Source organism: Amphibalanus amphitrite, unplaced genomic scaffold (assembly GCF_019059575.1).
Source record: "Amphibalanus amphitrite isolate SeventyFive unplaced genomic scaffold, NRLGWU_Aamphi_draft 001086F_arrow, whole genome shotgun sequence".
NCBI classification, from domain to species: domain Eukaryota; kingdom Metazoa; phylum Arthropoda; class Thecostraca; order Balanomorpha; family Balanidae; genus Amphibalanus; species Amphibalanus amphitrite.
In genome coordinates, this window is record NW_024882580.1 from 204,401 (window position 1) to 231,540 (window position 27,140).

The 27,140-nt window shown below is 49.5% G+C and overlaps 2 protein-coding genes across 3 annotated transcripts; both read right to left on the bottom strand.

Moving 5' to 3' along the window:
• Positions 1 to 1,340: 1,340 nt before the first annotated feature.
• Positions 1,341 to 15,385, bottom strand: LOC122369963 (laminin subunit gamma-1-like). Of its 2 annotated transcripts, XM_043345150.1 has the most exons (10): positions 15,084 to 15,385; positions 13,913 to 13,972; positions 11,888 to 12,120; positions 9,808 to 10,187; positions 8,617 to 8,818; positions 4,081 to 4,248; positions 3,438 to 3,698; positions 2,920 to 3,057; positions 2,419 to 2,688; positions 1,341 to 2,069 (listed from the first exon to the last, which is right to left on the bottom strand). In XM_043345150.1, the coding sequence occupies exons 1-10, from the start codon at positions 15,166 to 15,168 to the stop codon at positions 1,956 to 1,958; spliced, it is 1,911 nt and encodes a 636-aa protein (XP_043201085.1). In that variant the 5' UTR covers positions 15,169 to 15,385; the 3' UTR covers positions 1,341 to 1,955. The 2 variants fall into 2 exon arrangements, with proteins under 2 accessions (XP_043201085.1, XP_043201086.1); XM_043345151.1 differs by lacking the exon at positions 13,913 to 13,972 and having other exon boundaries at positions 15,084 to 15,381.
• Positions 15,386 to 16,792: 1,407 nt separating this feature from the next.
• LOC122369964 (protein MIX23-like) lies at positions 16,793 to 26,872 on the bottom strand. The gene is made up of 4 exons (XM_043345152.1): positions 26,211 to 26,872; positions 18,871 to 18,996; positions 17,466 to 17,621; positions 16,793 to 17,129 (listed from the first exon to the last, which is right to left on the bottom strand). Exons 1-4 carry the CDS (start codon positions 26,277 to 26,279, stop codon positions 17,004 to 17,006), a joined length of 477 nt encoding a protein of 158 aa, XP_043201087.1. The 5' UTR covers positions 26,280 to 26,872; the 3' UTR covers positions 16,793 to 17,003.
• Positions 26,873 to 27,140: the final 268 nt, after the last annotated feature.

Genomic DNA, 27,140 nt, shown 5'->3' on the forward strand with positions numbered 1-27,140 from the left:
GGCGCCGGCCGGAGTCGGTCCCGCGGAGGAGCGGTGCTCGTGTCGGTACCGTGTCGGTCCGCGGCTGCCGCAGCTGGAGACAGCGCGGCTGGAGCACCTGTGCGGAGCGGCGGCGGCCGGTGTGCGGGCGGCCGCGCCGCGCCTGCACACCCTGCGGCTACTAGAGTGCGTCCGGCCCGCGTCCGAGGCCGGCACCGGGGCGCGGCGGCCCGCCTCTCTGGGCGGCCTGGTGCGCGCCGTGCTGCGCCGCCGGCTGGCCACTCTGCCCTCCGACCAGGTGCGCCGGCTCCAGCTCTGCCAACACACCGTGGACGCGGCACTCGTGAACCGGTTGTTCCCGCAGCTGCAGACGCTCGCCGTGCAGTGTTCGGTGCTGGACGGTCCAGCGCCGGCCTGTGGTGGCTCACCGCTCTGGTTTCCCTGTCTGGAGCGGCTGAGTGTCCACCTCTCCGGCGGCGGGGACAGCTGGGAGGAGCCTGCCTTCCTGCGGCGACCAGTGCCGTGTCTCACCGAGTACCGGCAGAGTTTCGGGTGCGTCAGTGTGCGCCGTCTGGCGGCGGCCTGCCCGCTGCTGGAGAGCCTGCGCTTGGATCCCGTGCTGCTGGTGGAGACAGGTACGGAGCTGGCGTCCGGCAGCCTGGCGCCGCTGGTGGCGCTGCGCCAGCTAACGGTCGGCTGGTGCGACAGCGACTGTCTGGCGCAGCTGGCGCGTCTGATGCCGGCGCTGCGACATGTCACCGTGCTGGACCCGCCGGCGCTGGACGAGCGGGGCTGGAGGCACCTGGAGGCGATGCTGGCGCGCCGCGACGTGGGACTGACTCTGGACTGGTGACCGGAGAGCCTGAGCCTGACTCTGAACTGGTGATTGGTGAGCCTCACTCTGGACTGGTGAGTGTCAGCCTGAGTCTGGTGATTGGTGAGCTTTACTCTGAACTGGTGAAATACGGGCCCGATACTGGTGATCGGTAAGCCTGAGACTGGTTCCGTATTTGTCGTTCTTAGTCCTCCCTAACGAACTGAACCGTTTTCCTCCCTCGCTTGAAATCTCATACTTCTTACGCATCTTCCCTGCTTTCTCGGTACTGATTACCGTAAAGATTGCGGTGCGGCATTGAAAAGTTTTCGTGTGTACATTTACACGTATATAAGAATGCCTATATTTTTGTAAACTGGTTAACTTTAACGAACTATTTCTGCCGGACAGAGGGAAGCTATTTATGTTAATTAGGAAAAGCATTTTTATGACGATGGATTGGGCTGTGCCTACATACATTACATATTCATATACGGGGTAAGCTATTAATAGTAATTTATCTTTCATATAATGATCTAGAGAACCGTTCATGGTTTATTTTATTTCAGACAATGTATTCGACGAGCACGCAAATAAAGTCACGTCATTATGTTTTTTACCGGCACCGACACCACCGACATGACAATTTCATACAAAACCGAGATACCGCCGATCACCTAATAAAATGCGAATGCACGTTAATTAGTTACTTGACAACCAACTATTACTATCAGTTAGCATATCACGCTTGAAAAGCTCTGGTAACAAGAGAAAAAAAACGTGCATCGAAAAGGAGGCTATAAACTCTCAATCGTAACATACAGGCATTGCTGAAACCCTGATCTAATAATCGCTGCCAGGGTTGGCACATAACCTGCAGTAAAAATTGACATGTCGCTTGTATCGAACACTGAAAAAGAAGCTTGTGAAAGTACAAAAGTTTACCGATTGATGCACATTGTAAGACGTTAATAACATTAAAGTGCTCGAGAAATAAGCACTGCACGATTTTTCACCGCACTTGACGCACTAACCACCACACAGACCGGAGGCTAACGTTTGGTCTGAGATGCGCGCTGCCCGAGGGTGCCTGCCGACACAGGACGTCGTCTAATGCTCCTGAGTGCTGCGGTCGAGGAGCGTCTGCCGACAGGGACGTCATCTAGGGCTCCAGGGTGATGCGGTTGTAGCAGCCGGTGGGCAGCGCTTCGGCAATGTCCCGAACGTTGTACACCTCTTGGCGCAGGAATTCGAGCTCCTTCTCGTAGTCCTTCACCTGTGGGACGATACCGCGGCACGAGGTCAGGGCGGGTCAGAGTTGGGGACGTCTGTCTCGGAGGAAACTCCTGTTTGCCAGCCACTAGCTCTGTTGGTCATTTTTCGTTAGGTTTATCAGGCGCATGGACCATGGTGAATTTAATTATCGAATTTCAGCGTGCATTTTCCGTGCATATTGGTACATTTTTATCTCAACGTTTAATCCTGCATTTATGTACAAAGGGATGACCTCAACTTGGCACCAAACACTTGTGCAAAGTCGAGTAGGCATGCCCTTTACATATCTCAGTTTCCACCACCCGAAAGCCTTCCCGTTCTAAAGTAGTAGCTATCCCATCCGCGCTAACCATTCTGTCCTGCTGGATGCGGTGTCTCCTGAACTCCTCCATCTTGGTAAGCAGCTCGGCCTCGTTCAGCTGCGCCTCGGCAGCAGCCAGCCGCCTCTCCAGCTGCTCGAGGGCGGCCAGGTCCAGGTCTCCGGCGCTCGCCAGCTGCGCTAAAAGCTCCTGCAGCAGCTTCAGGGCGGCCTCCACACGCGTCTGAGCGTCGCGCGCGTTACCGGCCGCCAGTCCGGCCTTCTCTAGAGCCTCCCGGGCCAGGGCGGAGTCCACCGTCACCTGAGGAGGACGCGGCGTGTGAATATGTGACGGGGAGAGATGTGCACTTACCGATCGGTTGCTGCTACTTTTAAATATAAATATCAATTTATGTTGTGGCTGGTTTAAACTCATCAGCACATCTGTAACAGCAGAATCAGTGGAGCCGAGAGTGTTGAGCCAGCGCGGCGGTGTACACCTCATATACCCGTATGCCGAAGGAGTGGCAATCTGGAACGAGATTCCACTCACCTGTCGCTCGTACCGCTCGACGCTGATTGTTGTCTCCGATATTTGGGTGCTGGTTCGGCTGGCCTCAGCACGCAGCGCGGCGGCCCGCTCGCTAGTGAAGGCCGTCTCGGTCTGGATTCTGACCACCTCCTGGTACGCCTGTGAGGTGAGATACGGTCCGGTCAGTCGCCCGCATTGACCTCTCCCAGCAAGATCGGGCGTCGTAATGACAGAGGTGGAGACTTTCTCCATAATGCGCGCCATAGGCGCATTATAATGGCGCATTATATAATGCGCGCCATGTAGCCGCGTTATAGACGTAAAGGAACTAAGACCTCGCTTAGGACGCTGCAAGTGATTGGACTGATGGTGACTTAGTGCAGAGTGGGCACTGAGACTGTCCATGGGTAATCGAGCGCAAATCAGCGATATCGGTTAAATGGCGCGACGCGGTACCGCATCTGTGTACCTACAACCCACCCCCCCCCCCCCGGCCCTCACAGACCCTCAGTGTCCTCAGCAGTCAGCACTCGACTAACCTCCTCCGCCAGTCCCTCGGCCTCGCCGGCTCCGTCTCGCGCCACGGCCGCGTCCCGATCGGCGCCCTGCAGCGCCAGGCCCGCCTGTCGCGTCTGACTCTCTGCCAGCTCCACCATGGCCAGGATGTCACTGACGCGGCTGAGCGCGGCCTGCGCCAGCTCGCGAGACTCCTGAACCTGCCGGTCGAAGCGCAGCAGCGTCTCCAGCGTCTTCTGCGCCTCAGTCAGTGTCTGCTCCCCGGCGGCCACCGCCTGACGAGCCTGAAAGGGTGGGAGAGGGTGTCACCAGACAGCTGCCGTGGCAAAGGCTACGGTGTGAACTGTGACGGCCTGGCAGTGAAAACTGAACATACCCTCAGTGCTATCAGTCCCAGTGCTGTTGTCATCTCATAGTGTCACTAGCCACAATTTAAACATTTGACATATTGAAATCCCTTGCCCAGTGCTTCCACATATGGTCACGTAGCCCGTTCCGGGTGTCGGTATAAATTAATCGAATCATACTTGCGTTATACGTCATAACCCGTCATAATGTCAAAACACAAAGTGACAGCTGATGTATCCATCCACAGAACTGTTATACGGTCACGGTATTCTCTCTGCCTCGGAGTGCTGAGCGCTCGCGAAGCCGCCGCGTCTTCACCTTGTCGCGAGCGGCTGTCACGTCCACCATCAGTTCGTTGGCGGCCATCTGCTGACTGAAGCCGCGCTCGATGAGGATCTTCAGCGAGCTGATGTCCTTCTGCAGGCCGTCCAGCATGGGACCGTGCCGGATGGTCAGCTCTTCGAGCTCCGATTTCAGGCGCTGCGCCTGAGAACGACGCACATGGCCGGGATCAACCGACATGCATCCGGCTCAAAATACAAACGAGCTAGTCAAAAAGTTACATACTGAGAGATCGATGTTCAAAATGATTTTATCCTCGATACAGTAAGAATTACCTACCGCTCACACCTATATATACGATCGTGTAGGTATAGACCCTTTGTCTATCGTAGAGCTATCTGATCAGAAAATGTCCCTTGACAATCACGGGGGCTGAGTTTGGTGTTCATTTCATGCATTCTGATTCATTCATTTTATCCATTCTGCAATTTATATTCTACAGAAAACTCTCACGGGACTTGAAGGACGTAGGTATGATGTTATAAAATGATGGAAAACAGCTGTGAATTCCATCAAAATCTTTTAATGTTTAATTTTTTCCTCCAGGGTTCAGGGCATACCTACCTAACATTACACGTAAACAAATAATTTTAGACGGCTCTCGCGCCTCAACAGCGAGGCAAACTGGATATCTCACAGGAAAACTGTGAACAGCGTCGGGATTATTTACCATATGATCAGTGACAGTGCTTCTGCACCCTTACAAACATAAAATACAAGTTAAAGTCACTAACGTTACCGGCAATCGAACCGCCTCAGCACATTACGCACAGCGCCTCAGACAGCCGGCCGGAGCCGGACTGCACCGGAGTACAGCTGTGTCGTGCGGCACAGTCTACCTTCCAGGAAACTGCCTTGCGGCGCAGTCTACCAGCTACTGCGCACGAATGCTCGGATGCATATTACAGATAATCTCTTTTACCCAGTGGCCAGCGAGTCTCCTGAATAATGAATACCTGTCATCTGTTGCGAATTTAACGCTTTAGCGGTAGCCAGTCTAACTTCTTCAATAACACTATGCAACAGTCATTTTGTTCCTGAGTAACGACCGATTTTTTTGGACTCATTGGGTCCCATTATAACCGAAATGGGCATTTGTTTTGATCTGAAAATGCTTTTCCGGTTTTCAGAGACGATTTTCGATTTTTGGCCCCGAAATTCGGTTTTTGGCCCACTGTGTCCGGTGTAATTGAGTAATCGACTCGCAGTAACTTTCATCGCCCTTCCTATGCCACAAGCTTTCGAATGATATCCGGTTTTGCATTTTTGCGTGTAAAAATAACGTCATAAATCTATGTTAAAGTAAGAAAATATTGAAATTTTGTAAAAATTTGACATTTTTTCCGATTTCATTTCAAAATAGAGTAAAAACTAAAGGCCCTATCTAAATTCTGAGCCAAGTTCCTTGAAGAGCATTCAATTTCCGTTCGGAAGGTACTATTTTAGTGCATTTTATCGGTTTACTGTGGCGTCCAGATTGAGTCACTTGAAAAACGGGCCCCCAACAGATCAAGATTCTGAGCGACAGGACTGCTCAAAAGTAAGTTCCTGCGTGTGACCCGAGGTCACAAGGGGTCAACAAAATGACCTCAGTTGACCCCTCGTTGATCCTATGGCGTTAACATACGTTATCAGGTTAATGCTATGTGATATGACTTAGGATATGTGTTTAGGTTAACTCAATCTGGACGCCACAGGAATCCGATAAAATGCACTAAAAAGGTACCTTCCGAACGGAAATTGAATGCTCTTCAAGGAACTGGGCTCAGAATTTGGATGGGGCCTTTAGTTTTTCCTCTATTTTGAAATGAAATCGAACAAAATGTCAAATTTTTACAAAATTTCAACATTTTCTTACTTTAACATAGATTTATGACGTTATTTTTGCACGCAAATATGCAAAACCAGATATCATTCGAAAGCTTGTGGCATAGGAAAGGCGATGAAAGTTACTGCGAGTCGATTACTCAATTACATCGGACACGGTGGGCCAAAAACCGAATTTCGGGGCCAAAAATCGAAAATCGTCTCTGAAAACCGGAAAAGCATTTTCAGATCAAAACTAATGCCCATTTCGGTTATAATAGGACCCAATGAATAAGAAAAATTCGGTCGCTTTCCAGGAACAGAAAATTTTTCATTTTTTGTTGCATAGTGTAATTTAGTCATGGCCTTTCGATGCCCGTGTGATCGTATCGCACCCGCATGGCTTCTCGGTGCCCGGTGGGCGATGTAGGTATAAGTATATGGTACCGTGCATGGTATGCATAGATTTAGCCGAAATGTAAATAAGTCAAGATGGGTTGCTAACTATTATCAATGAAGTTGCATTTTTATTTCAAGTGTTGCATCATAGACCACTATATACCTATAGTGGTCTATGGTTGCATAAATAAAATGAAAACTAAGAACAATTTCCACGAAATGTGCATCTAAAATAAAAATTGTGATAATGGAGAACGTAGGTATAACAAAACTGCTAGCAGCAGAAGGCACTTACACCTTTATGTGCATAAGCATGTAGTGCTCTCTGCTAGTACCTATGTATAGTCGGTCAAATATGTATCTTTCCCGGCCGGCCCTCCCCAAGCTGGGCAGGTCGGTAACTTGGCTGAATCCGCCGGCCGCTGCGAGTACTACGGAGGGGAGGGGACAGGTTGTGCGGTTGCCGCGTCGGCCAATGAGCGCGGACCTGGCGAGCGGGCTGGGGCCACGGCGTGTTGACCTAATATGGTCAAAGGTTCATGCCCTGCGGGTATGGTCTGCGGCCAGCTGGCCCACTGATTGAGCCACAGCACCGGGTCGCGGAAAGGTTTCGATAGGTATCTGAATTGGAGAGTGGAGACCGTTAGCTTGAACTTGAGTGTAGTCGCTCTAGGTTTGAGATGCCGTATCACTGCACCGTTTTTGAAAAGGGGAGAATTATTCAGTTGAGTGATGAGGGTAGAACGGTTGCAGAAATCTTTAGGAGGGTTGGTTTAGGAGGTTGTTTTAGGAGGGGGCGGTTTTACGCCCCCCCCCCCCCCGTCTAACTCGACTCCTGAGCGTCGTAGAGACAAGCGGTAGGCGGCGTTCGAAAGAGCGATACAAAACGTTTTTACTTCTGATCCTTTTTTTTTAAATAGCTTTTGATCCAGACAAGATAAAGGATCGATTCGAACGTCATCGTTCTTAGCTTGTCAAAGCGCATCGAAAGCTATATCATGTGACCTCGAAAGGTCAAGTTGAAAATTTGACCTAAGGTCAAGGTCATGACCTGACTGAAATAGGTCATGTTGCATATCATTCGATCCGCATTGATCAGACAAACATGATAAACGTCGAACGGAGTCTCTATTTCTATTCACTCAAAAGTTATTGCAGAAAACCCCCGCTGGTGACCTCAGGTGACCTCGGATGACCTAGCGACACCTTCCAAAGGTCACCGGTGACATCTTTCGGTAGAATGACCACCAGGGACCTGCAACACCATGATCCTGAATATATTGTGTGGATCGGGTGGCATTCAGATGAAGTTGAAATTTATCCCATTGACTTATAATGGGGAGGTTGTGAGATTGACCTGACCTCAGGTCATAGATAAAAAAATCCGAGACATACATTTTGTGGATATTGTCACCCTGACTAACTCCTGAAAGTTTCATATCGATCGGTCAACAGTTGTAGCTTTGGTGCAAGTTAAAACTTTTTGTGACGTTAGGTCACTCAAACCGACCTGTTGACCTGACCTTAAGTCATATAAGGTCAAAATTCGCACACAGTATGCGCAATAGATGGAAAAACAGGTATGCAAAATTTGGTGGCGCTGCACGCCGCCGTTTTTCGGCTATCTGCGAAAAACCTGGGGGGGGGGGGCGCAAATCGCCCCCCCCCCCCCGGCCCGGCGCAGGTTAAGATTTTCAGTAGATATGGCTTAACGCTTTCCCGTTAATGCCAAAAAAAATGAAAAAAGTTTTTGCTTTATCAAAAAATAACCGGTCATAATTCGATTAAATATTTCTCTTGCGCTAATCATCATATCACCAAGCATTCAATCGTATCAAGAGCAACCATCTTAATTTTTAGGTCAGCGACCCCTGTTGAAACACCAGATAATCCTTTGATAGCTCATAGCACTCAGTCTACAATTTACACGGCGCATGAAAGCACAGCCATCATTAGACCATCGCGCTGCCCTCACATTCGTTAGATTCCTAACGCATCCGCTTGCTCGCCTCTCCCGGCCAGACCCGCCGGAGCACCCGGCGGCGAGGCCGTCCAGTGCTGGTCTGCGGTCACTCTCCAGCCGGCCGCTGTGTAGCTCCGCCCCCCGCGCGTGACGTCACAGGGCCGCCAGAGCCGCCAGGGCAGCTGGGGTGTGGGCTCAGCCAACTATCGAATCCAGACCGTAGCGCCACTTGGCGGCCGGGAAAGATACATATTTGACCGACTATACGTACAGGCATTATCATTTTCTATGTGAGGCAAAATCATTCTATAATAGTCCAGCGGAGCAGGGTTACGGTTATTTACATCGGCCCTGAGGTAGTCGGCGCTCCTCTTCAGACCGTCGATGTCGAACCTGCCGAAGCCGGCCCTGGCCTCGGTGTAGAGGTTGAAGGCGTTCTCGTACACCTCGGCGGCCTCTCGCTGCGCCTGCTGCGCCAGCTCGCGCGTCTGCGCCACCAGCAGCTCGGTACTGGTCAGGCTGGCCGTCAGCAGGTCGATCTCCGAGCTGAGGAGGTGGCGGACCGGGCGGTCAGACGGCGGGGAGAGGTTAGATGGCTTCGGGGGAGGGGGACGGCACAGCTAACGGTCACTGGTCGGGCGGGGGGGGGGGGACTGGAGGGTCTGGAGTAGTGATGTCAATTACAGAAAATCGGAATACCGATACCAAACCAAATACCAACCAAAACCGTGAGGAAAGACCGAAACCGAACCAACCTAGGAACATGAGGCTAATACCAAATTTATACCGATTTATCAGCCTCTTATATATTAGTGAGGGTTCACTTCAATAGTTCACCAGTTCACCAAAATATTGGTATCCGATTGACATCTCTAGTCTGGAGGGACGGTCAATACAGACGGTGTCTGATGGGATTAAAACGACGTGTGGTGATAAATTAGATTAAGACGTCGTGTAATGGGACGATCACACTATACTTTTGATCTCCGGTGGATTGGTTAATTCAGTCAACCGGCATGGCTACAGTTTGGATTTTAGGTAATGGCCTAATGGGAAATACTGACGGCACAGAAGCTTAACCTGATGTGTAGGACCACCAACTGATCTGAGTCCGGAAAATTGGGCGACGTTGTGATTCTGTCTTTCCACTGCGTCACATCAACATAAAACAAAATAGGCGTTGTTCGAAACGGGTACTGAACGGGTCAAGTTGTGCCGAAAAAGTAAAGGTAACTCCGTCCGGATCGAGGTCGGGTCACCTTTTGGGGTCGGAACACAGAACGGCTGTCCGGCCGAACTGACCTAAGCTCTTATACTGAGCTGTAGTTGGTTGAGTTGTATTGGGGTGCTGTTCGCGGCTGCCCGGCGGACTGACCTGTAGTTGGTTGAGTTGTATTGGGGTGCTGTTCGCGGCTGCCCGGCGGACTGAGCTGTAGTTGGTTTCGTTGTGTTGGGGCGCTGTGCGCGGCTGCCCGGACTGACCTGTAATTGATTTATTGTGTCCAGCGCTGTGCGCGGCTGCCCGGCGGACTGACCTGTAGTTGGTCTGCTGTTCCAGCAGCGTGTAGGCCAGCTGATAGGCGGCCGTCGAGTTGGAGACGGCCAGCCCGGTGCGCGAGATGAGCGCCTTGGCCTCCTGTTCGTGCCGCTCGGCCAGCTGGCGCGCCTCGCGGGCGATCTGCGACATCTGGGCGCTCTGCAGGCCGAACTGCTGGGACTGCTTGATGGCCAGCAGCAGTGCGTCCTGGCCCTCGCCGTTCAGGTAGGCGAAGGCGCCCTTGAGCGCGGCCTCCAGCCGTGCAATGATCTGTTCGGCCTCGGTGATGGTGCGATCACACTGGCCGGTCACCAGCCGTGACTGGTCGATGAAGACGAGCAGTGTGCCGGCCTCCCGCTTCACCACCTCGATGCGCTCCTGCCGACAGGGTTTGGAGGGAGTTACATGCTGCCGGTAGGTATAATAAACGGAACAACATATGCTGCCGGGAGATAATAAACTGAACAACCTATAGTTCTGGCGGACAATATGCATATCGAACTAATTCTGAGCTGACAGATAATAAACGGCCTTACTCATACTGAGCTGGCAGATAATAAACGGAGCGACTCATACTGCCGGCCCGGAAGATAATAAAACGGGGTTACTCATACTGCCATCAGATAATAAACGGAACAACGCGTAATGCCAGCAGATAATAAACGGATCTCCCCATACTGCCAGCAGATAATAAGCGGAGCAACTCATACTGGCCGCAGCTAATAAACGGAGCAACTCATACTGGCCGCAGATAATAAACGAAACAAATACTGCCGGTAGATAATGAACGGCAGATAATAAACTACCGGCAGATAATAAACGAAACTTACCCATGCTGATAATGATCGGAGCTTGAGAGATGAGACGTTATGCAAATGCGTGTAGGGGAAGTTGGGGGAACGCCGAATACTTTTTTTCTGACGCCCGTAGCATGCAAGGTAGACAACATAAGCTATTCTTGTTGGCGTCATTCGAGAGGCCAGTCTTTTGTCTTTCAAACATACCAGGCGCATTTGATGAATTCGCATACCGTTAGGCGCAAAAACTAAAAATATCAAAGAACTGACTTTTTCGGCGTTGCCCCGGACTGCGGGGAAAGCCGAAAATGGGATAAATGATCTACGAGGAATGCCGACATTGATGTGTTGCCAATTTATCTCAAACTTTATCCAAAATTCATCAAAGCTGACACGCGTTTTAAGAGCTTGAGGGCGCTTGGTGCACACTGGAAGTTATAATTGTGTGATATAATAAGAAAATGCCAGGTAAATCATTCCTTATAGGTAACAGGCCGTTGTGCCGGCTGAAAGTGTAATTTGTTTGACTAAAAATTCGCGTTGCTATTCTACAGCAGTAAAGTTCACGTAGCGTGCTTTAACGTGCGTAATTGCACGTTTTCGGCATTAGCCCAGCCAGCCATACTTTCATTTGCAGGCCCATAACTTTTAAACGTGCTGTATAAATTTCAAATAGGCAGCACACTTATGCAAAGACATGCTGAAGATTACTTGACCGAATTGGCCAGAAAAACGGTAGCATAATGAGTAAGAAATGCAGCTTCAACGGCGCATGTAGTACAATGGAAACGTACCTTGAAAACGCTTTTGGCGCCCTCACAGCCGAAGTACGAGTATTCTAAATGACGACTCGTAACAAACATGCGATAATTGTAGTCACTTAAGCTTCAGAGCATCACTGAGACGTGGCATTCATGTCGTACGGTTATAGAAATATCTCGAATTTCGGCTTTGCCCCAACTCCGGCATTGCCCCAACTTCCCCTACTTCCCCAAGTTCAGTTGAAACCATTCGTTTTTACGCAAACACAAAGAAACTTAAACTGCAAATAAATTTTCAGTGGTCCAACCAAGCCTTTATAAATTGAAGCCATGTATGTTAATTATCTCAGATGAATAAGCCCTGCCTGATCTGTTAGGAGCCATCTTCAGATGACCCGGAGGGTGCGAGTCTCTGACTAATCTGTGAGTGGTTGACTCTAATTGACCAGGTCACTGCCCCCGGCTCACCCTGGTCTGACCCCGGCTGACCTTTGCTGACCCCGGCTGACCGCTAACTGACCTGGAGGTCGCCGAGCAGCAGGAGCGGCGACGAGCCGCGCAGCACGGCGCGCCGGGCGTCATCGTTGAGGTCCTTGATGTTGACGCGGAGGATGGAGATCTGGCGCTGGAACTCGCGGTCCTCGCTGGAGGACAGGTCCGTGCCGATGGTCTGTAGCAGGCCGTCCAGCTTGGCCAGGAGCCGCCGGTACTCCTCGACAGCCCGCTCCACCAGAGTGTAACATTGGTGACATTCTGTCGTCGGGGTCACAGGCGGGTCAGGTCAGTGGCAGGTCAGGTTAGGGTCAGGCCTGCTTCACCAGCGCGGCGTGTAGCACTGTTGACATTCTATCGACAGGCGTCTCTTGTTTATATAGATAGGTCAGGCCCCGGTCAATCTAACAGTTGAAGCATTTGATACTGGTGCAAGGGCCCGCACCGTTAGGGGTTGACCAGTAGGTTCCGCTGACGTTGAACCGTGTGTCTGCCTTCTTTCTTGGGCGTTAGCCTCAGCTACAGGTCATGTAAAAGCAGGTCATGTCTGGAAAGTGGTCGATGAAGATCATATTTCATACAATTAGATCTGGCGGCTCATTTTGAGGTCATTGATGCCTTTCTCGAGTCGCTCATTCAATTTCAATCGGGAGTTATTGACGGAAAAATTCGATGACCTCAAATGACCGTAAAGCGACATGACATGTTATGTTCAAAATGCAAAAGCGAAAGATCGCATTTTGAGAGGACGGGACATAACAAATCAGCATTGAGCAGTTAGGCGCTAAAAAGCAGTTTCTACAATGGGTTGGCTGTTGAGATATCTATCAAGAAGGAAGGTCCCTTGGCACCCGACCTGACCTCAGGTGACCCTATGAATAATCCGGAACATTTAAATGCAAGAACTAAAAAACTTTTGTTACATTGTTACACTGTTTGTTAAAAAAAACTTATAGTTATGTAACAATTAATCACTTACTTTATCTCTAACTGCATTTCGAACAATTATAACGAAGACAAACTTTCTCGACCGGAGGCCTGAAAAGCCTCCTGAGACGCTTTCCTATTAGACATGAGACAAGGCCGTTAACTTTAAACTATTTAAGAAATTTTCTGGTCATTCACAATGAACCGCCCGCGACAATATGCCTAAGCTGTATCTTTAGCAGACGGCTAAAGCATAAACAATGCTTTTAGCACCGGTGACGTGCAAAGTGCACACCTATTAGTTATACATTCCTATTCAAATTCAATCGATTTAGAAACGTCAATCTGGACAATGTGAGCCTAGATAACTTTTCTTGACACGCTTTACACCTGCACTCACGGCCTTTCACCTGGATATGCTAGCACCTCTGCTCAGTATCGTAACCCCTCGCCGCGGGGAGGGGTTACGTCGTTACGATAGCGAAGGGAGGCCTCCCCTTCCCTTCCTGCCTCGGGGCTGCCTGTCCGATCAAAGCCGCACAGCCGACACGTGCCTCTCGGAACGGACAGCGAGCTGCAGACCGGCGCGGGAACGGGCGCTCCCTCTGAGTAATCGCCCGAAATAGCGGCGAGGCAGACCGCGGCGGCCTACTGACCGAGAGCTAGGGCGACCGACTTACACACGCATGTAGCTCTGTACCTACTTACATGCATGCTTACGTATGGTGCCGCAGCTTCACTTTAGTAGGGATACATTAGGCATGGGCACAGTTAAGTGATTTCAGTTAATCTAATCTTCAGCTTGTGAGAATGAACTAAACGCATACAGGATAAGGCGCACACCTGGGAAGAGGGGTTCTGTGGAAACTAGTCATTTCCCGGTTTTCTTCTTTCGTTTGCCCCATATGCGCTGATACAAGTGCTAAAATGACAGACGGCGGGTACCATGACTGTGTTTTTATTTAAGCATATGTAGTTAGTGTCCAGATTGTTTAACCCCACTTTGTTCCATCTTTGATAAGGACCCTTTTAAAAGAAATATAGCTCCCAATTAGAGCGTAGCTGGACACTTCTTTGTTAGATAACATAAAAAGCACATCGACTTATCACAATTTACGTATTTCACCTTCACGAACTGGGGTTGTGCTGTTTCCAGGGATCGGCCGGCATGCTGACACGGCTCGGGCTGAAATGTGTTAGATTTTAACCCTCGCCGAACCTACTGGTTTCCTACATAAGCTCCGGCCGAAGGAGGGGGTGATGGCTACGACCCTCTCGCCGCTTCGCCCCTAATTGAGCCTTGCGGAAAAACGAGCGTGTGCGCCGTTACAAGACCCGGCGACTGGTACCGAATTTTGTTTTAAGGTCAACCAGTACCTCTGAGGTCAGAGCTGTGCATCAGGGTATGTACAGTTACGGGTTCGGTTTTTGGTAAATAACTTCGCCAGAAATAGTCGCAAATAGCCGCTATAGCCGCGATTTTGTTACCGTTGTGTTCTCCATACTCAGGTGCGTCGAATGCTATATAGGTGCATTAGGTAGGTAGGTGCCTAATTTTTGTTTGGGTGCGGTCAACTTAAGAAGTTGACCTAGGGTCAAGGTCAGGTCAGAGCGGCTAAGGTCACGAATCTGGTCAAAGGAGGTCATATTGCATACCTATTATTCGCTTTGGCAGGTCTTCCCAAGTCCATTGGTACTTTTTACGGCTCGCTAGCTCAATTCGATCGGGAGCTATCGACGAACAACTTATATGACCCTTGTGACCTCATAAATAGCTTCACACAAAGTCAACGACGCATAAATAAAGCATTGAAGCTTTTAGGTAGTGCATGCAATCACGATTCCATGTGCTTTAGATAGTTTTATCTCATTTCTAGCGCCAAAATAACAGTTTCCATGAGAGGTTGCGACATTTTAGGACCGTGCAGAGGCTCACTTATGCCGTCACAGGTCAGTGACCTGACCGGACTGAAAATGTTGTTGGTGCACAAGAACCGACTTGAATCAAACGTCATTTGGGTATGTCAAATTTTAGCTATCTCCAGTGTGTTCAGAGTTATCGCGAAAAAAACCTATGTGGGCAGTGGGCACCCGCCCTCCCCTTGGCCGGCGAGGGTTAATAAACGTCAATAACCGCCCGTTTAATTATAACCCGTCAGGGACAGTGCGAGATCTGTCACGCACTTGATCAATGATCAGTTATCAATGAATCACTGAATCAAAGATCAGCGTGTAACATTTACAGATGGCGCTTTTCTATCGCACATAGCGACACGGGCCACGGACCACGGACTAACCTGGCGTCTGCTGCTGGGTAGCTGCGCGCTGGGCGGATGCTGTGCCCAGCAGCAGCAGTACAGCCGACAGCAGCAGGAACTTCATACTGCAGGACAGCTGATACAGCAGCTCTGGTCACCGCCGGTCACGGGGTCGGCGCACTGCCGACGCTCCCTCTCCGGCAGTGTGTCGACGGCGCACCTCTGTTCCTCTATCCAGATCACCGGTCACCACTGCCACAGGGACGTTCCGACTGGACTCGGCGCCGGCACGGCGTCGGCACGGCGGCTGCACGGCGGCCGGTCGGCGTGCTGCTCCTCTTGGCACGACCGCCGGCCGGAGCCCTATAAATACTCGTCCCGAGAGCCATCTCACAGAGCTCAGTTCACCTGCCAGTGTCAACAGTGGCCCCGGCGGCGCGGCCGTGCGTCGGCTCCGATAGGTACTACTGACAGGTGACAGGGTCGGGGTGGGGCTCCATGACTGATGGATTAATTACACTTTCATGTTTATGTATCGGGGAGCGTCCACGTGGTGGGTATTCTGCATCCCGGCTACACATACAGTACAGTACGATGTAGGCCGGTGCAAAATAGTGCTCTGGAAGTAGGGAGTAGGTGCCCCAGGATTACGACTTCTTCATAATATAACTATTCTATTTTCATTACTAATAGACAGTGGAGGTTTCCGTATCCGACAGACTCGAGAGTGGAGGCTCCTGTATGGAGTACACATGGGCATAGGCTCGGAAGACGGACTGGAGGCTCCCGTATTCCCATAGACTCGGGAGTGGATATTCCTGTATCCGACATGGAGTGGAGGTTTTCATTAGTAGCGACAGCCTCGGGAGTGGTCAGTGGAGGCACCCAATGGTGCCCAATGGTTTTGTTGTATGAGGGAACCTCATTCGGATATCAACTTCCAACAGATACAATATATTAAAAAAGTAAGTTCGATATTGAGCTTTGATAGCTAGACCCAGTTGAACATAAAATCATCACTGGAACGTTTGGCATACTCACCACACCTGTGAGAAATAAAGACACGATGGCTCAGAAATACTCGGAAGCGTATTTTCTCACACGTTCTGTACATTCAATTTCATCTGATCAGTCGGAAAGGCGTGGCGGCGGCATTACATTAGAATTCATGTGACCAGTCGGATGTGTGGCGATGGCAAGCAGAATGCGGACATCAGCGTGTTAGTGAGCTCAGTAAAAATATGAACTTGGTAGACGCTTCAAGAACAGTCGAGGGCTTCACAGATTTCGATTTTTTTTTTTTTGTGGACGGACTACAGAACCGAATGGTTTGCATTTCTTCGAGTGATGATACTCTCTCGCAGCACCTATTCACGGTGTTTACACGACAAAAGAACACGCTGCGGACTATTAAGTACCCAGGCGACGTATGAGCGAATTTAAATGTGTCTCGCTGTGTTTTTGTATAACAATAGCTATGAGCTTGACCAGACTAAACTAATCAGGAGTCATGTCCCGGGAAGATCACAGAGTGCAGTTAAGCTATATCTGCAAATATTACCCCGGAATCATGCCTCTTCCTTGCAATTACTGGCCATTATGACATGCTACCACAATATATGACGTGTGTTTCCACTTAAAAATACACAACTATTTTGTGACATATAGCTGCATTCATCAAACACAGGTGTCATTTGCATCAAAAGTCGGGAGCACTTTCTTCACATCCCACAAAACACACGAGCAGCATCAATTCACGCTACTGTATTGCAAAAATGGACACATTCACACTGCGATTCGACATGCCCTGACTCGGTTAGCCCGCTCCGACTCCGTCCATCACTGAGCACACGTTCACCTGCCATCACAAGCCGTCGGTTGGTCCAGAGCACCCCTGCTGCGCGCACTCCCCTCTCTAGAAGCCGGCCGTCCGCGCCGCGGCTACCGGCCCGGCCGGGGTCATTGTTTAAGCAGGTCATCGGCGGCGTCGGGGGTGTAAAAGAGCCGGCAGCGCTCCCGGACGATGGTTCGGCTCCGGTCGCGCACCACCTCCTCCACGTGAAGCTCGGAACGGTATAGCCGCAGCTGAAAAGGACACGGAAATGTGTCAGCCGCACGAATTCCCGCGACATGGGAGGGATGCTCCTAAGGTAGGATATAAGTAGACGGTGTGGTACATAGTACCGAGTATATCAGCGCATGTTTCCAAATATACATCGTATTTTCTCCATGCGTCAGTGTTTTCCCGAAAATAAAGTCATGCCATGGAAGTGATAACACGAGCGTTTTCTACGGCTGAATGCGTTATGAAAATCATTTCCGAATCATTATCACCGTATGTAGCTAGCTACCGTCTAAATATTAATTTCCGACCCCATGCCCATGCGGTGTCGGCCCGGCGCGTGGTCAGCTCTCTCTCACCTTGGACTGCTCGCGGCGGAGGTCTCTCAGCAGGTCGGCGTTGTCCCTGCTCTCCTCGTTGGTCTCGCGCTGGGCCCGCAACTGGTCGACGCGGCCGGCCGTCTCTGCCACGCAGCGCTGCAGCGCAGACTCCCGGCACAGGTAGCTCTCCTTCAGCTGGCGGCCCACAACGGACATTCGCTGCAGTTACAACACTGCATTTACGAGCATGGTAAAACCATCCATCGAATAACGTAACCTAAAAATAATTACCTACTCTTTAAAGTGTTACAAATTCAACGTTCAAATAAACTATATTCTTGTGAATTTCATTAGTAACTCGGAAACCAAATCCATCAACAACGAATTACTATTAGGTCGTTCAATAAGTAACGAACAATCGGTCATAACTTCTTTATTTCTTTATTTAACACTTTCAAACTTTCACAGGTTATAGATCAGACATTTCTGAATGCAGCCTATGCCTCAAACCAGTCGCCGCCCGCCTGCACACACTTCTCCCAGCGTTCCGGCCAACGCCGGAATTCCGCCCGGAAAAACGCGTTTTCCGTCTTTTTCACCCAGTTCATGACAGCGCATATGACTTCAGCGTTGGTCTCGAAGTGTTCACCACGGAGGCCATCCCTCAGGGGACCAAAGAGGTGAAAATCTGAAGGAGCCAGGTTCGGAATGTAGGGCGGCTGGGGCATGATATTCAGCCCTGTCACGCGATCTCCTCGCGCGTGGCGTGAGACAAGTGCGGTCGGGCGTTGTCATGGTGTATGGTGATGTTGTTGACATCCGAGCCGCGCCTCTTCTTCAGGATTGCTTTTCTCAGTCTCCTGCAGGACTGTGATGTAGCGGCCCGCTGGCCATAGTCCGCCCGGGTTCAAGAAAGCCCACCAGGATGACACCATGACAACGCTCGTCCGCACATGTCTCACGCCACACGCGAGGAGATCGCGAGACAGGGCTGAATATCATGCCCCAGCCGCCCTACAGTCCGAACCTGGCTCCTTCAGATTTTCACCTCTTTGGTCCCCTGAGGGATGGCCTCCATGGTGAACACTCCGAGACCGACGCTGAAGTCATGTGCGCTGTCATGAACTGGGTGAAAAAGACGGAAAACGCGTTTTTCCGGGCGGAATTCCGGCGTTGGCCGGGTCGCTGGGAGAAGTGTGTGCAGGCGGGCGGCGACTGGTTTGAGGCAAAGGCTACATTCAGAAACATTTGATCTATAATCTGTGAAAGTTTGAAAGTGTTAAATAAAGAAATAAAGAAGTTATGACCGATTGTTCGTTACTTATTGAACGACCTAATATATAAAATACATAAATACGAAATACAACAATGAATGACTACCAACTCCAACCCCAATTTCAAGTCACACCAGAAATGTATTACATAATAAACATTAGGCACTTACCTTAGAGTAAAGATCTTTGCACGTTTGTGAAGCATCGACTTGGCCCTCAAATGACTTTGTTGGTAATGACTGGTTAAGTGCATAAATTATCTTGTCATCTATTATTCGAGACTTCTTTAAAACCTCCTGAAAACAGGGAAATTTAGTTATAAAGACAGTGACACAAACAACCTTGGTTCGAGCAATGAAATACTGGATCAACAACCAGTGTCCTGCAAAAAAGAAAAGGCAAGAGAATAGCAGATGCACAGCATACTATATAGTACTCATCTCACTTGATAAATAGCATCGACATTCGACAAAACATGCAATGTCAATTGGCTAAATTATCTAAACATATACGTTATATTTAAAAAGTGTAACGGATCAAGAAGAATCCATTATGCCGGTGAATCTTCATCCGTTACGCTGGCGCGAGCCTGCTGGCCTTTGATTGAGACGGTCCAGCTCTTCTGTTCTAGGGCAGGTCCGGGGGGGGGGGGGGGGGGGGGCAAACCCAATCACCGGTCCCTCGTTCACACAGCCCGCCAGTCACTGATCCGTTGGAGTCCCTCGTCCCAGCTCGTCCGCCCCTCGTCCCAGCTCGTCCGTCCCTCGTCCCAGGGACGTTAGGGACATTAGGTAGCAGTCAGTAGAGATGTCACATGAAGGCTTTCCAAGTGAGGAGAGACGCTGTAGGTTTGAAGGTTGTAGGGTATGTTTGCAGCTTAGTAGGTTGTAGGTTGTATGTTTTTAGGTTGTAGGTTTGTGGGTTGTGGGTTAGGTTAGGTCAGGTAAGGTTTGTTTAGGTTTTGTTAGAAAAAAGCACCTCCGTGTAAAGGGCCAATGATGGTCTAAGCTTTATTTTGTGTGGTCTATAATTGCTACAAATCGAGTTTGAATATTAGAAGTAAAAATTTGCTAGCAGTTTTTTATTACCAAAACTTAAACTTTTTTTTTCGGCGCGCGATTTCGTAGCGAACGGACGTGCCTGGTCGAGCTCCCGCCAACACGACATAACAACCGAGGACAAAGAGATTCCTATTTAGCTGATTCTCTTTTGCCATTGGAGTGACAAATCATTGCCTCCTGAGACATATATCACACAATTACACACACTTTCAAGGTGGAAGAAACATGGGGATAAGTAGATCCCCACCAAGGCCACGAAGAAACAACACGGGAAATAAAAACCCACCGAGTTTCACGAACCAGAACCCCACCGCTACCGCGCCGAGATCGTCGAAAAACGAAGGAAGCGGAAACGGTAATGTGAATGTGGATGGAGAAAATCGGAACAGAGGTGAGGAAATAGAGCCTAAGGGGGCCTTAGATCACCAAAATAAGAAAGGAGGCTCAGGCACTGGGTCTAGGAACACGGGTAAGTCCCTTGACATGCCAAATATGAATGGTGATGTTACAGTCAGATCCGTTCATGATGCTCAAACTGGCATGCCCAGCTCCTGTCCATCAGACATAAACAGTCCCAACCCAGCAAATGGCAAAGAGCAAAATCCTATGAAAGAATCTGATGCGGCTGGAGAGACGAGTAACGGGACCTCCGATATCAATGCCCAGGCGACAGATGTAGACGAACAAAGCTGCGATCCCGAGCCCAAGCAGGATGGTAAAAACTCTGAAGTGTCAAGCACAGGTCACAGGACACCAGTAGTTAAGCGTCTCGACAGTGACGCCTATAGGCCATGGGGGACTAGATCAGCTAACACGAGTCCTGATCCCGCTAGTGAAAAAGGGAAGAGCAGCACAAAGAAGGGAGTGGAAATCTGTCTTGGTGGACCAGGAAAACCAAAGTGCGGCAAAGAGGTACTTGATGGTGATGATGCTGCTGAATGCGAAAAGTGCATGAAGTGGTTCCACTGCAAATGTCAGGGACTCACGAAGGCAGCAACGTCAGCTATTAAAAAGTGGCATGGCACACTAATGTGGCTTTGCGACAAATGTAGGGCATCGCTGAGGACCCCTGTTGCCACTGGGGTGGTATCTGTCATGCAGGACACAGTGTCGAAGCTGGAAAAGATCACCCGCCACAATTCCAATACACTAAGTGAGGTGGTCAAGAATCAGGAGAGAATGTTCAGTCACCAATGTCAGATCCTTGACAAAGTATCGGGGGCCAGCAAAGACGAAAACCCTGCAAAGAGCTACGCAGAAGCAGTGAAAGGTGTCGGTGGAAAGATCGTCGAGCAGGTGTCAGAAATGATAAAAAAGATGCCAGCTGTGACAACACCCGTTCAAAGATCTAACGAGGAGATCGCAAGCATGATCGATGAGATGAACGATAAGGAGCGCCGAAAGCTCAATGTTGTCGTGCACAATCTACAGGAACCAGAAGGATTGTCATTCTCTGAGAAGGCTGAACAGGACAGTAGCAGATTCAAGGAAATAATAAAGGAGGGTCTGAAGCTCATGGTGGAGACTACAAAAACATTCAGAGTCGGCAAACTGACTGATGGCAAGCCGAGACTCTTGATAGTCACACTTGCCAACATGAATGATAAGCTCGAGATCTTGAAATCTGCTGCTTCACTGAGAGACTCCGCCTGGAGTAATATCTTCATCTCGCCTGATCTCACCTGGAAGGAGAGGGAAAAGGGAAGACAGCTGCGGAATGAACTGGCAAGGAGGAAGGCCTCGGGAGAGGAGCACATCTGGATCAGACATGGTAGGATTGTTCCCATCCCACATGAAAAGAGACGAACAGAAAGAAGCCAGGCAGATCAGCCCCCCACTCTGAGAAATGAAAGTCGTGGGAATCTGGCAAGACGAGATGAAGACAGACCTGTCCAGCAGAGTACTGGACAACCCTCTTCGATCTCCCATCACAAATGACTAGATGAAATGGAGAGAAGTGGTCGAAGGAAACTAACAATTCTGTACACAAACATTGACCAATACTTAAACAAGAGAGAGGACCTGGCCATGTTCATTTCAAACAACGAGCCTGATCTGATACTTTTGTGTGAGGTCATCCCAAAAGCCCAGAGCCATCCAATGCACCCTGCAACCATGGCCCTTCCAAACTATACCATGTTCCTGAACTTTGACCCTGTCAAGGATAAACTGGGACAGGGGGGCTCACGAGGCATCTGCATATTTGTCAGTGCAAAGTGGCAGGCTACAGAGGTGTCTTTCCCAGCCTGCTCTTATGAAGAACAGCTGTGGGTCAAGCTACCTTTGCTAGGTGCTGACCAGCTGCTCATAGGATGTCTGTACAGAAGCCCATCCAGCGACGGAAACACCTCAACTGACAACCTAATATATCTGCTGAAAACTGTTGTTTCCCAAAAGTTCTCCCACATAGTGATTGCGGGTGATGTGAATATGCCCCAGATCGACTGGAACGATCACTTCTCCCACGCTCCTGATGGTCACTACACCAAAAGGTTTGTTGAGGGCGTACAGGAATGCGGCCTCACCCAGCACGTAACCAAAGCCACAAGATACCGTGCTGACGAGAGACCAAGCAGCCTGGATATCATCCTCTCCAACGAAGAAGGCTTGGTGACCAACCTTGCTTATCACCCACCCATTGGCAACAGTGACCACATGTTACTACAATTTGAGGTGTGCTGCTACATGCAACCTGAGGTAGTGAAGGAGGGACGACTCAACTTAAACAAGGGCAATTATCTACGGCTTAACAACCTGATCAGACAGAGACAGTGGCGTGATGAAATGCATATGGATATGCAAGAACGCTACGACACCTTCAAGACCGAGTTAGCCCACCTGGTGAACGCATGCGTCCCCAAAGCGTGTCCAAGGAAAAACAGAAGCATCTACATAAACAGGGAAGCCTTGAGGCTAAAGAACAGGAAAAAGAAGCTCTGGGCCGCTTAGTGCTTACACTCGTGAAATGGACGACATCAGTCATGCAAGGTACGTTCGCTGCAAAAACGACCTCAGGCGACTCACCCGAAACCTGCGCAAAGACTTCGAAAGGAGACTGGCCTCCAACCTGAAAGAAAATCCCAAGGGTTTTTGGCGATACGCTGGCTCCAGGATGAAGACTACAAGCGGAGTTGAGAACTTACGCTCTGCGGACGGCACCCTAACTACGAACGACTGCGAGAAAGCGACGACACTGAACGACTTTTTTAACTCGGTCTGCGTCATGGAACCCCCCGGAGAAATCCCGGAGCCGAACAACACCTACCACGGTCCAGCTGTCACTGACATCGACCTCACCGTGGAACTCGTGAGAAAGAAGATGGCTGCCCTACGACCTTTTTCAGCCGCGGGCCCAGATGGAGTGCACCCACGGATCATCAAGGAAACAGCCGACTCGTTAGCAAGCACGCTTACCTCCATCTACCGATCGTCATTGGACACGGGGACCCTGCCGCAGGATTGGAAACTGGCAGATGTGGTTCCAATCTACAAGAAAGGAAGTAAAGATGAACCAGGGAACTACAGGCCAGTCAGTTTGACGTCTGTTCCGTGCAAGCTCTTGGAGTCGATCATCCGCGACCGGCTTATGGCACACCTCAAGTCAGAGAACCTGATCAATGACGCCCAACACGGATTCCGTCCAGGGAGGTCCTGCTCTACTCAGCTGATGCTAACGATAGAAGATTGGAGCAGCATGATTGAGAGCAACCGACCTGTCGATGTCATATACCTAGACCTGGCCAAGGCGTTCAACACAGTCCCACCTAGACGACTGCTGAGGAAAGTAGAAGCTCACGGCATCGGAGGCAAGATTCTGAGATGGATCGGAGCATTCTTGGAAGGACGGAAGCAGCGAGTCACTGTTGGGAGCAGCAAGTCAGACTGGGCTCCTGTACCAAGCGGTGTTCCACAGGGTTCAGTCCTTGCTCCACTGCTCTTCACGCTGTACGTGAACGACCTGCCGGAGCCGCTACGCTGCGGGATAAAGATATTCGCCGACGACAGCAAACTCTATCGACCTATCTGCTCTCCGTCCGACTCGGCATCCCTGCAGGAGGACCTGGACGCGGCACTTCACTGGGCAGACAGGTGGCAGCTGGCATTCAACCCTGGAAAGTGCAAGGTGCTCCACATCGGCGGAGGCAACCAGCACCACACATACCGGATGGGGGAACTACAGTCGCGGAGTCAGATGTCGAGGGAGACCTTGGCGTCCTCATGGATACCCAGCTCAAATTCCGGAAGCAGGCTGCTGCGGCCGTCAGGAAGGCAACACAAGTGATGGCAGTGATTCGTCGGTCCTTCCACCTGCTTGACAAATCAACCCTCCCCCTGCTCTTCAAGGCCCTTGTCCGACCCCACCTTGAGTACGGGAACCTAGTGTGGGGTCCCTTCAACCGGGCGGACCAGCGGCTGGTAGAGCGGGTGCAGAGGCGGGCGACCAAGCTGGTTCCCGATCTTCGACACCTCCCGTATCGAGAGCGTCTGAAAGTGCTGCAGCTACCAACGCTGTACTACAGACGGAGGCGTGGAGATATGATCGCGGTTTATCAGCTGCTCCGCGGTGGACTGGACATGGACCCTCGCAACTTCTTCGAGATGGCAGCCGACAGAACTCCTGCTACAAGAGGACACCAGTGGAGACTAGCCAAGCCGCGAGCGGTCTCCAGGATTCGACGCAACGCGTTCTCCATCCGGGTCATCAACGACTGGAACAGCCTACCGCCAGTGGTCGTCGCATCCGACACCCTGAACCAATTCAAAAACCGGCTTGACGCTCACTGGGCACACCATGCACACGACATCCCTCACGCAGATGAATAGTCACGCAGACGCAGACGCACGAGGAGCTCGACTAGAAAGGTTTCTAAAGGCCTAGTCTGGCCTATCCAAATTCTGTAGGGGAAAGTGGGTGTATTGCGCCCTCCTAACCAATTGCGCCCACCCACATTCCCACGAATTCAATGGCATGTTCAGCATTTTGTTTTCGAAAACATTATTTTCACCACTGGATAGTTCCTTTTATGGCCCAAGCTCTCCGATGAAGCCAATCAGCAAGGCTCATTACGCCATCAAAGATATTACGGCGTTTTCTTAACTTTTTGGCAGCATTTTGAACCGTTGGCTATAAAAATAGGCGATACTTGTGTGATTTTGAGAGTGATATTTGGAAAGAAAAATCCTTTTTTCATTATATTTCACTGAAACAGTAAACATCCTTTAGCATCTTTATGGTAACTTCTACGCTTTTATTAAAAAGTACCTCAATTTCAATTGCGCCCATGGCAATTGCGCCAGGGGGGCGCAAATAGAATAATGGTGTAGCTATTGTATCACGACAGTATGAATGCATCATTAACTGATTGCAATAAAGAAGGAGTTTTATGTCAGGCAGGGGAGCAACCCGCCATCGTCAGTCCAAAAATTATTTCTCTCATCGAACTTATAATGTAGCTGCCATTTGGGCTATGAACTTGCGGTGTAATTGACAAAATACGGCATTTTTAACATGGACACAGGCGTGAGAGGTGACAGCTTTGATAGAAAGTAAAAACTGATGTGAAAAAAGTTGTAGAAGCAATACAAAATATTAATTTTGAGAGAAACGATTGAAAATATAACCGTCTAGGCGCATACGTTCATATATATCTAGTCGGTTACATCAAACGTTTTCGTTCCACTTCACAAGCATACCGGACACAAGTAAAGTTATTTACCTGCGCAAAAAAACATCGCAATTTATATCTACATTTATTATGTATCGAGCTTGATTCACATAATACATGTTCAAGTAAGCCACAATGACATAGAATGCCGGAGTGTATGCTTTCCGTCTCCTTTGCTTAGCCATGTTAAAGGATAGGGCGCAATTGGATTCTAATTGCGCCATCCCCCTGGCGCAATTTACAGCAGTTGTTGGTAAATGCGCCCTTTTGCATGGTTCTGAAAAAGCAGCTGTCAGAAGCAAACGAAACATTCTTAATTGATCGGGAGGCCCTTAAATCGTAGCCAATGAGTTCCTCTTTAAAATGGTTACCAGTGCATGCTTACATCTCAAGTGGTTTTCTTACAATTAGCGTTTTTCCTTAAGGTGGCGCAATTCACCCTCCTTCCCCTACTTCGTAAGTAAGTAAGTAAGTAAACTTTGCCAAAAATAGTTTTCCAGCTCAAATTTGGCATGTTGGTAACAGACTAATACGTCTGTAACATATATTATGTAACATATATTCCAGCTTCTTTAAAATTATGCACAAAATTTGTACACATTCACACACACACAAAAAAACAAATTCATACACATAACTGGGCGTTTTCAAAGAATAAATTGATTATTTACATGCTAAGACTCAAAATAATTTCGTCACAAATGCGCCATATATGTCTCAGACAGCACGCGATACGTGCCACAGCTCTCCCAACAATCAATGGTTAATGTAATAAAACATTACCTGGAAGGCAAGGAAGTCAGCGCATCCGATCGATGATGGATTGACAGCTTCCATTGCCCCGGAACTCATCGTAGGCAAAGACGGTTAGTTTTCATCAAAGTAATGATGAGAGATCCCCTCCCGCCGGTCACTCCGCGTGAAGGAAAAATCGTAAGTAATGAGACACGATGAAAAACTTTGAAGACTTTATTGAGAAGAACACCTAAGAATCTTCAAATAGTTCTGCGTTTCTGCAGTCTGCCCGGTGTATATGCCGTTTATATGCAATAATAATTGTGTAAAGATACCTTGGTTTATCGTCACATATTTCGGACTGCATGAAAATATTCTTCTATTCAATTTATCGTACATTCGACGAGCATTTGTATGCTAAAAATTTGGTTGAAAATGCTTAGCATAGGAAACAGAGGCAACAAAAGTTCTGAGTTTTTTACCATGGTGACCAGCTAGTGGAGAGGAAAGATCACAATTGCCTTTTCGAGAGTCCTGAGCAAGGCAGGTCCTGAGCTTCTCATCTTCAGCTTGTTAGCTTCATCGGCCCACTTGTCAAGAAAAAGCCGAGAGCAGAAGTCAGAAAAAAATCTTAGAACATAGAGAAAAATAATAAAGTCTTTTGCTGCGTGAATTCTCAAGTGACAGGAAAGGGCGGCAGGAAGCTGCGGCGAGTGCGTCTAGCGGCTGGTAGGGACAATTATGTGACAGTGCTTGCGCGGTTTATACAAACTGAATTATCGCTAGGCTACTAAATTTGATATGTAACGGAAGTTAGCAGGGATTCAGCAGGGGTTCAGCAGGGATTCAGCAGGGATCGACGGCCCCTACGATTTCGCTGAATTTTGGTGGAGAGGTGCAGAATGGTGTCCTCTATCGAAAATCCTAGTGCCAAAATGCGGGGAATCCATCAGGGGGGCCACAAATCCCAAAAAACAG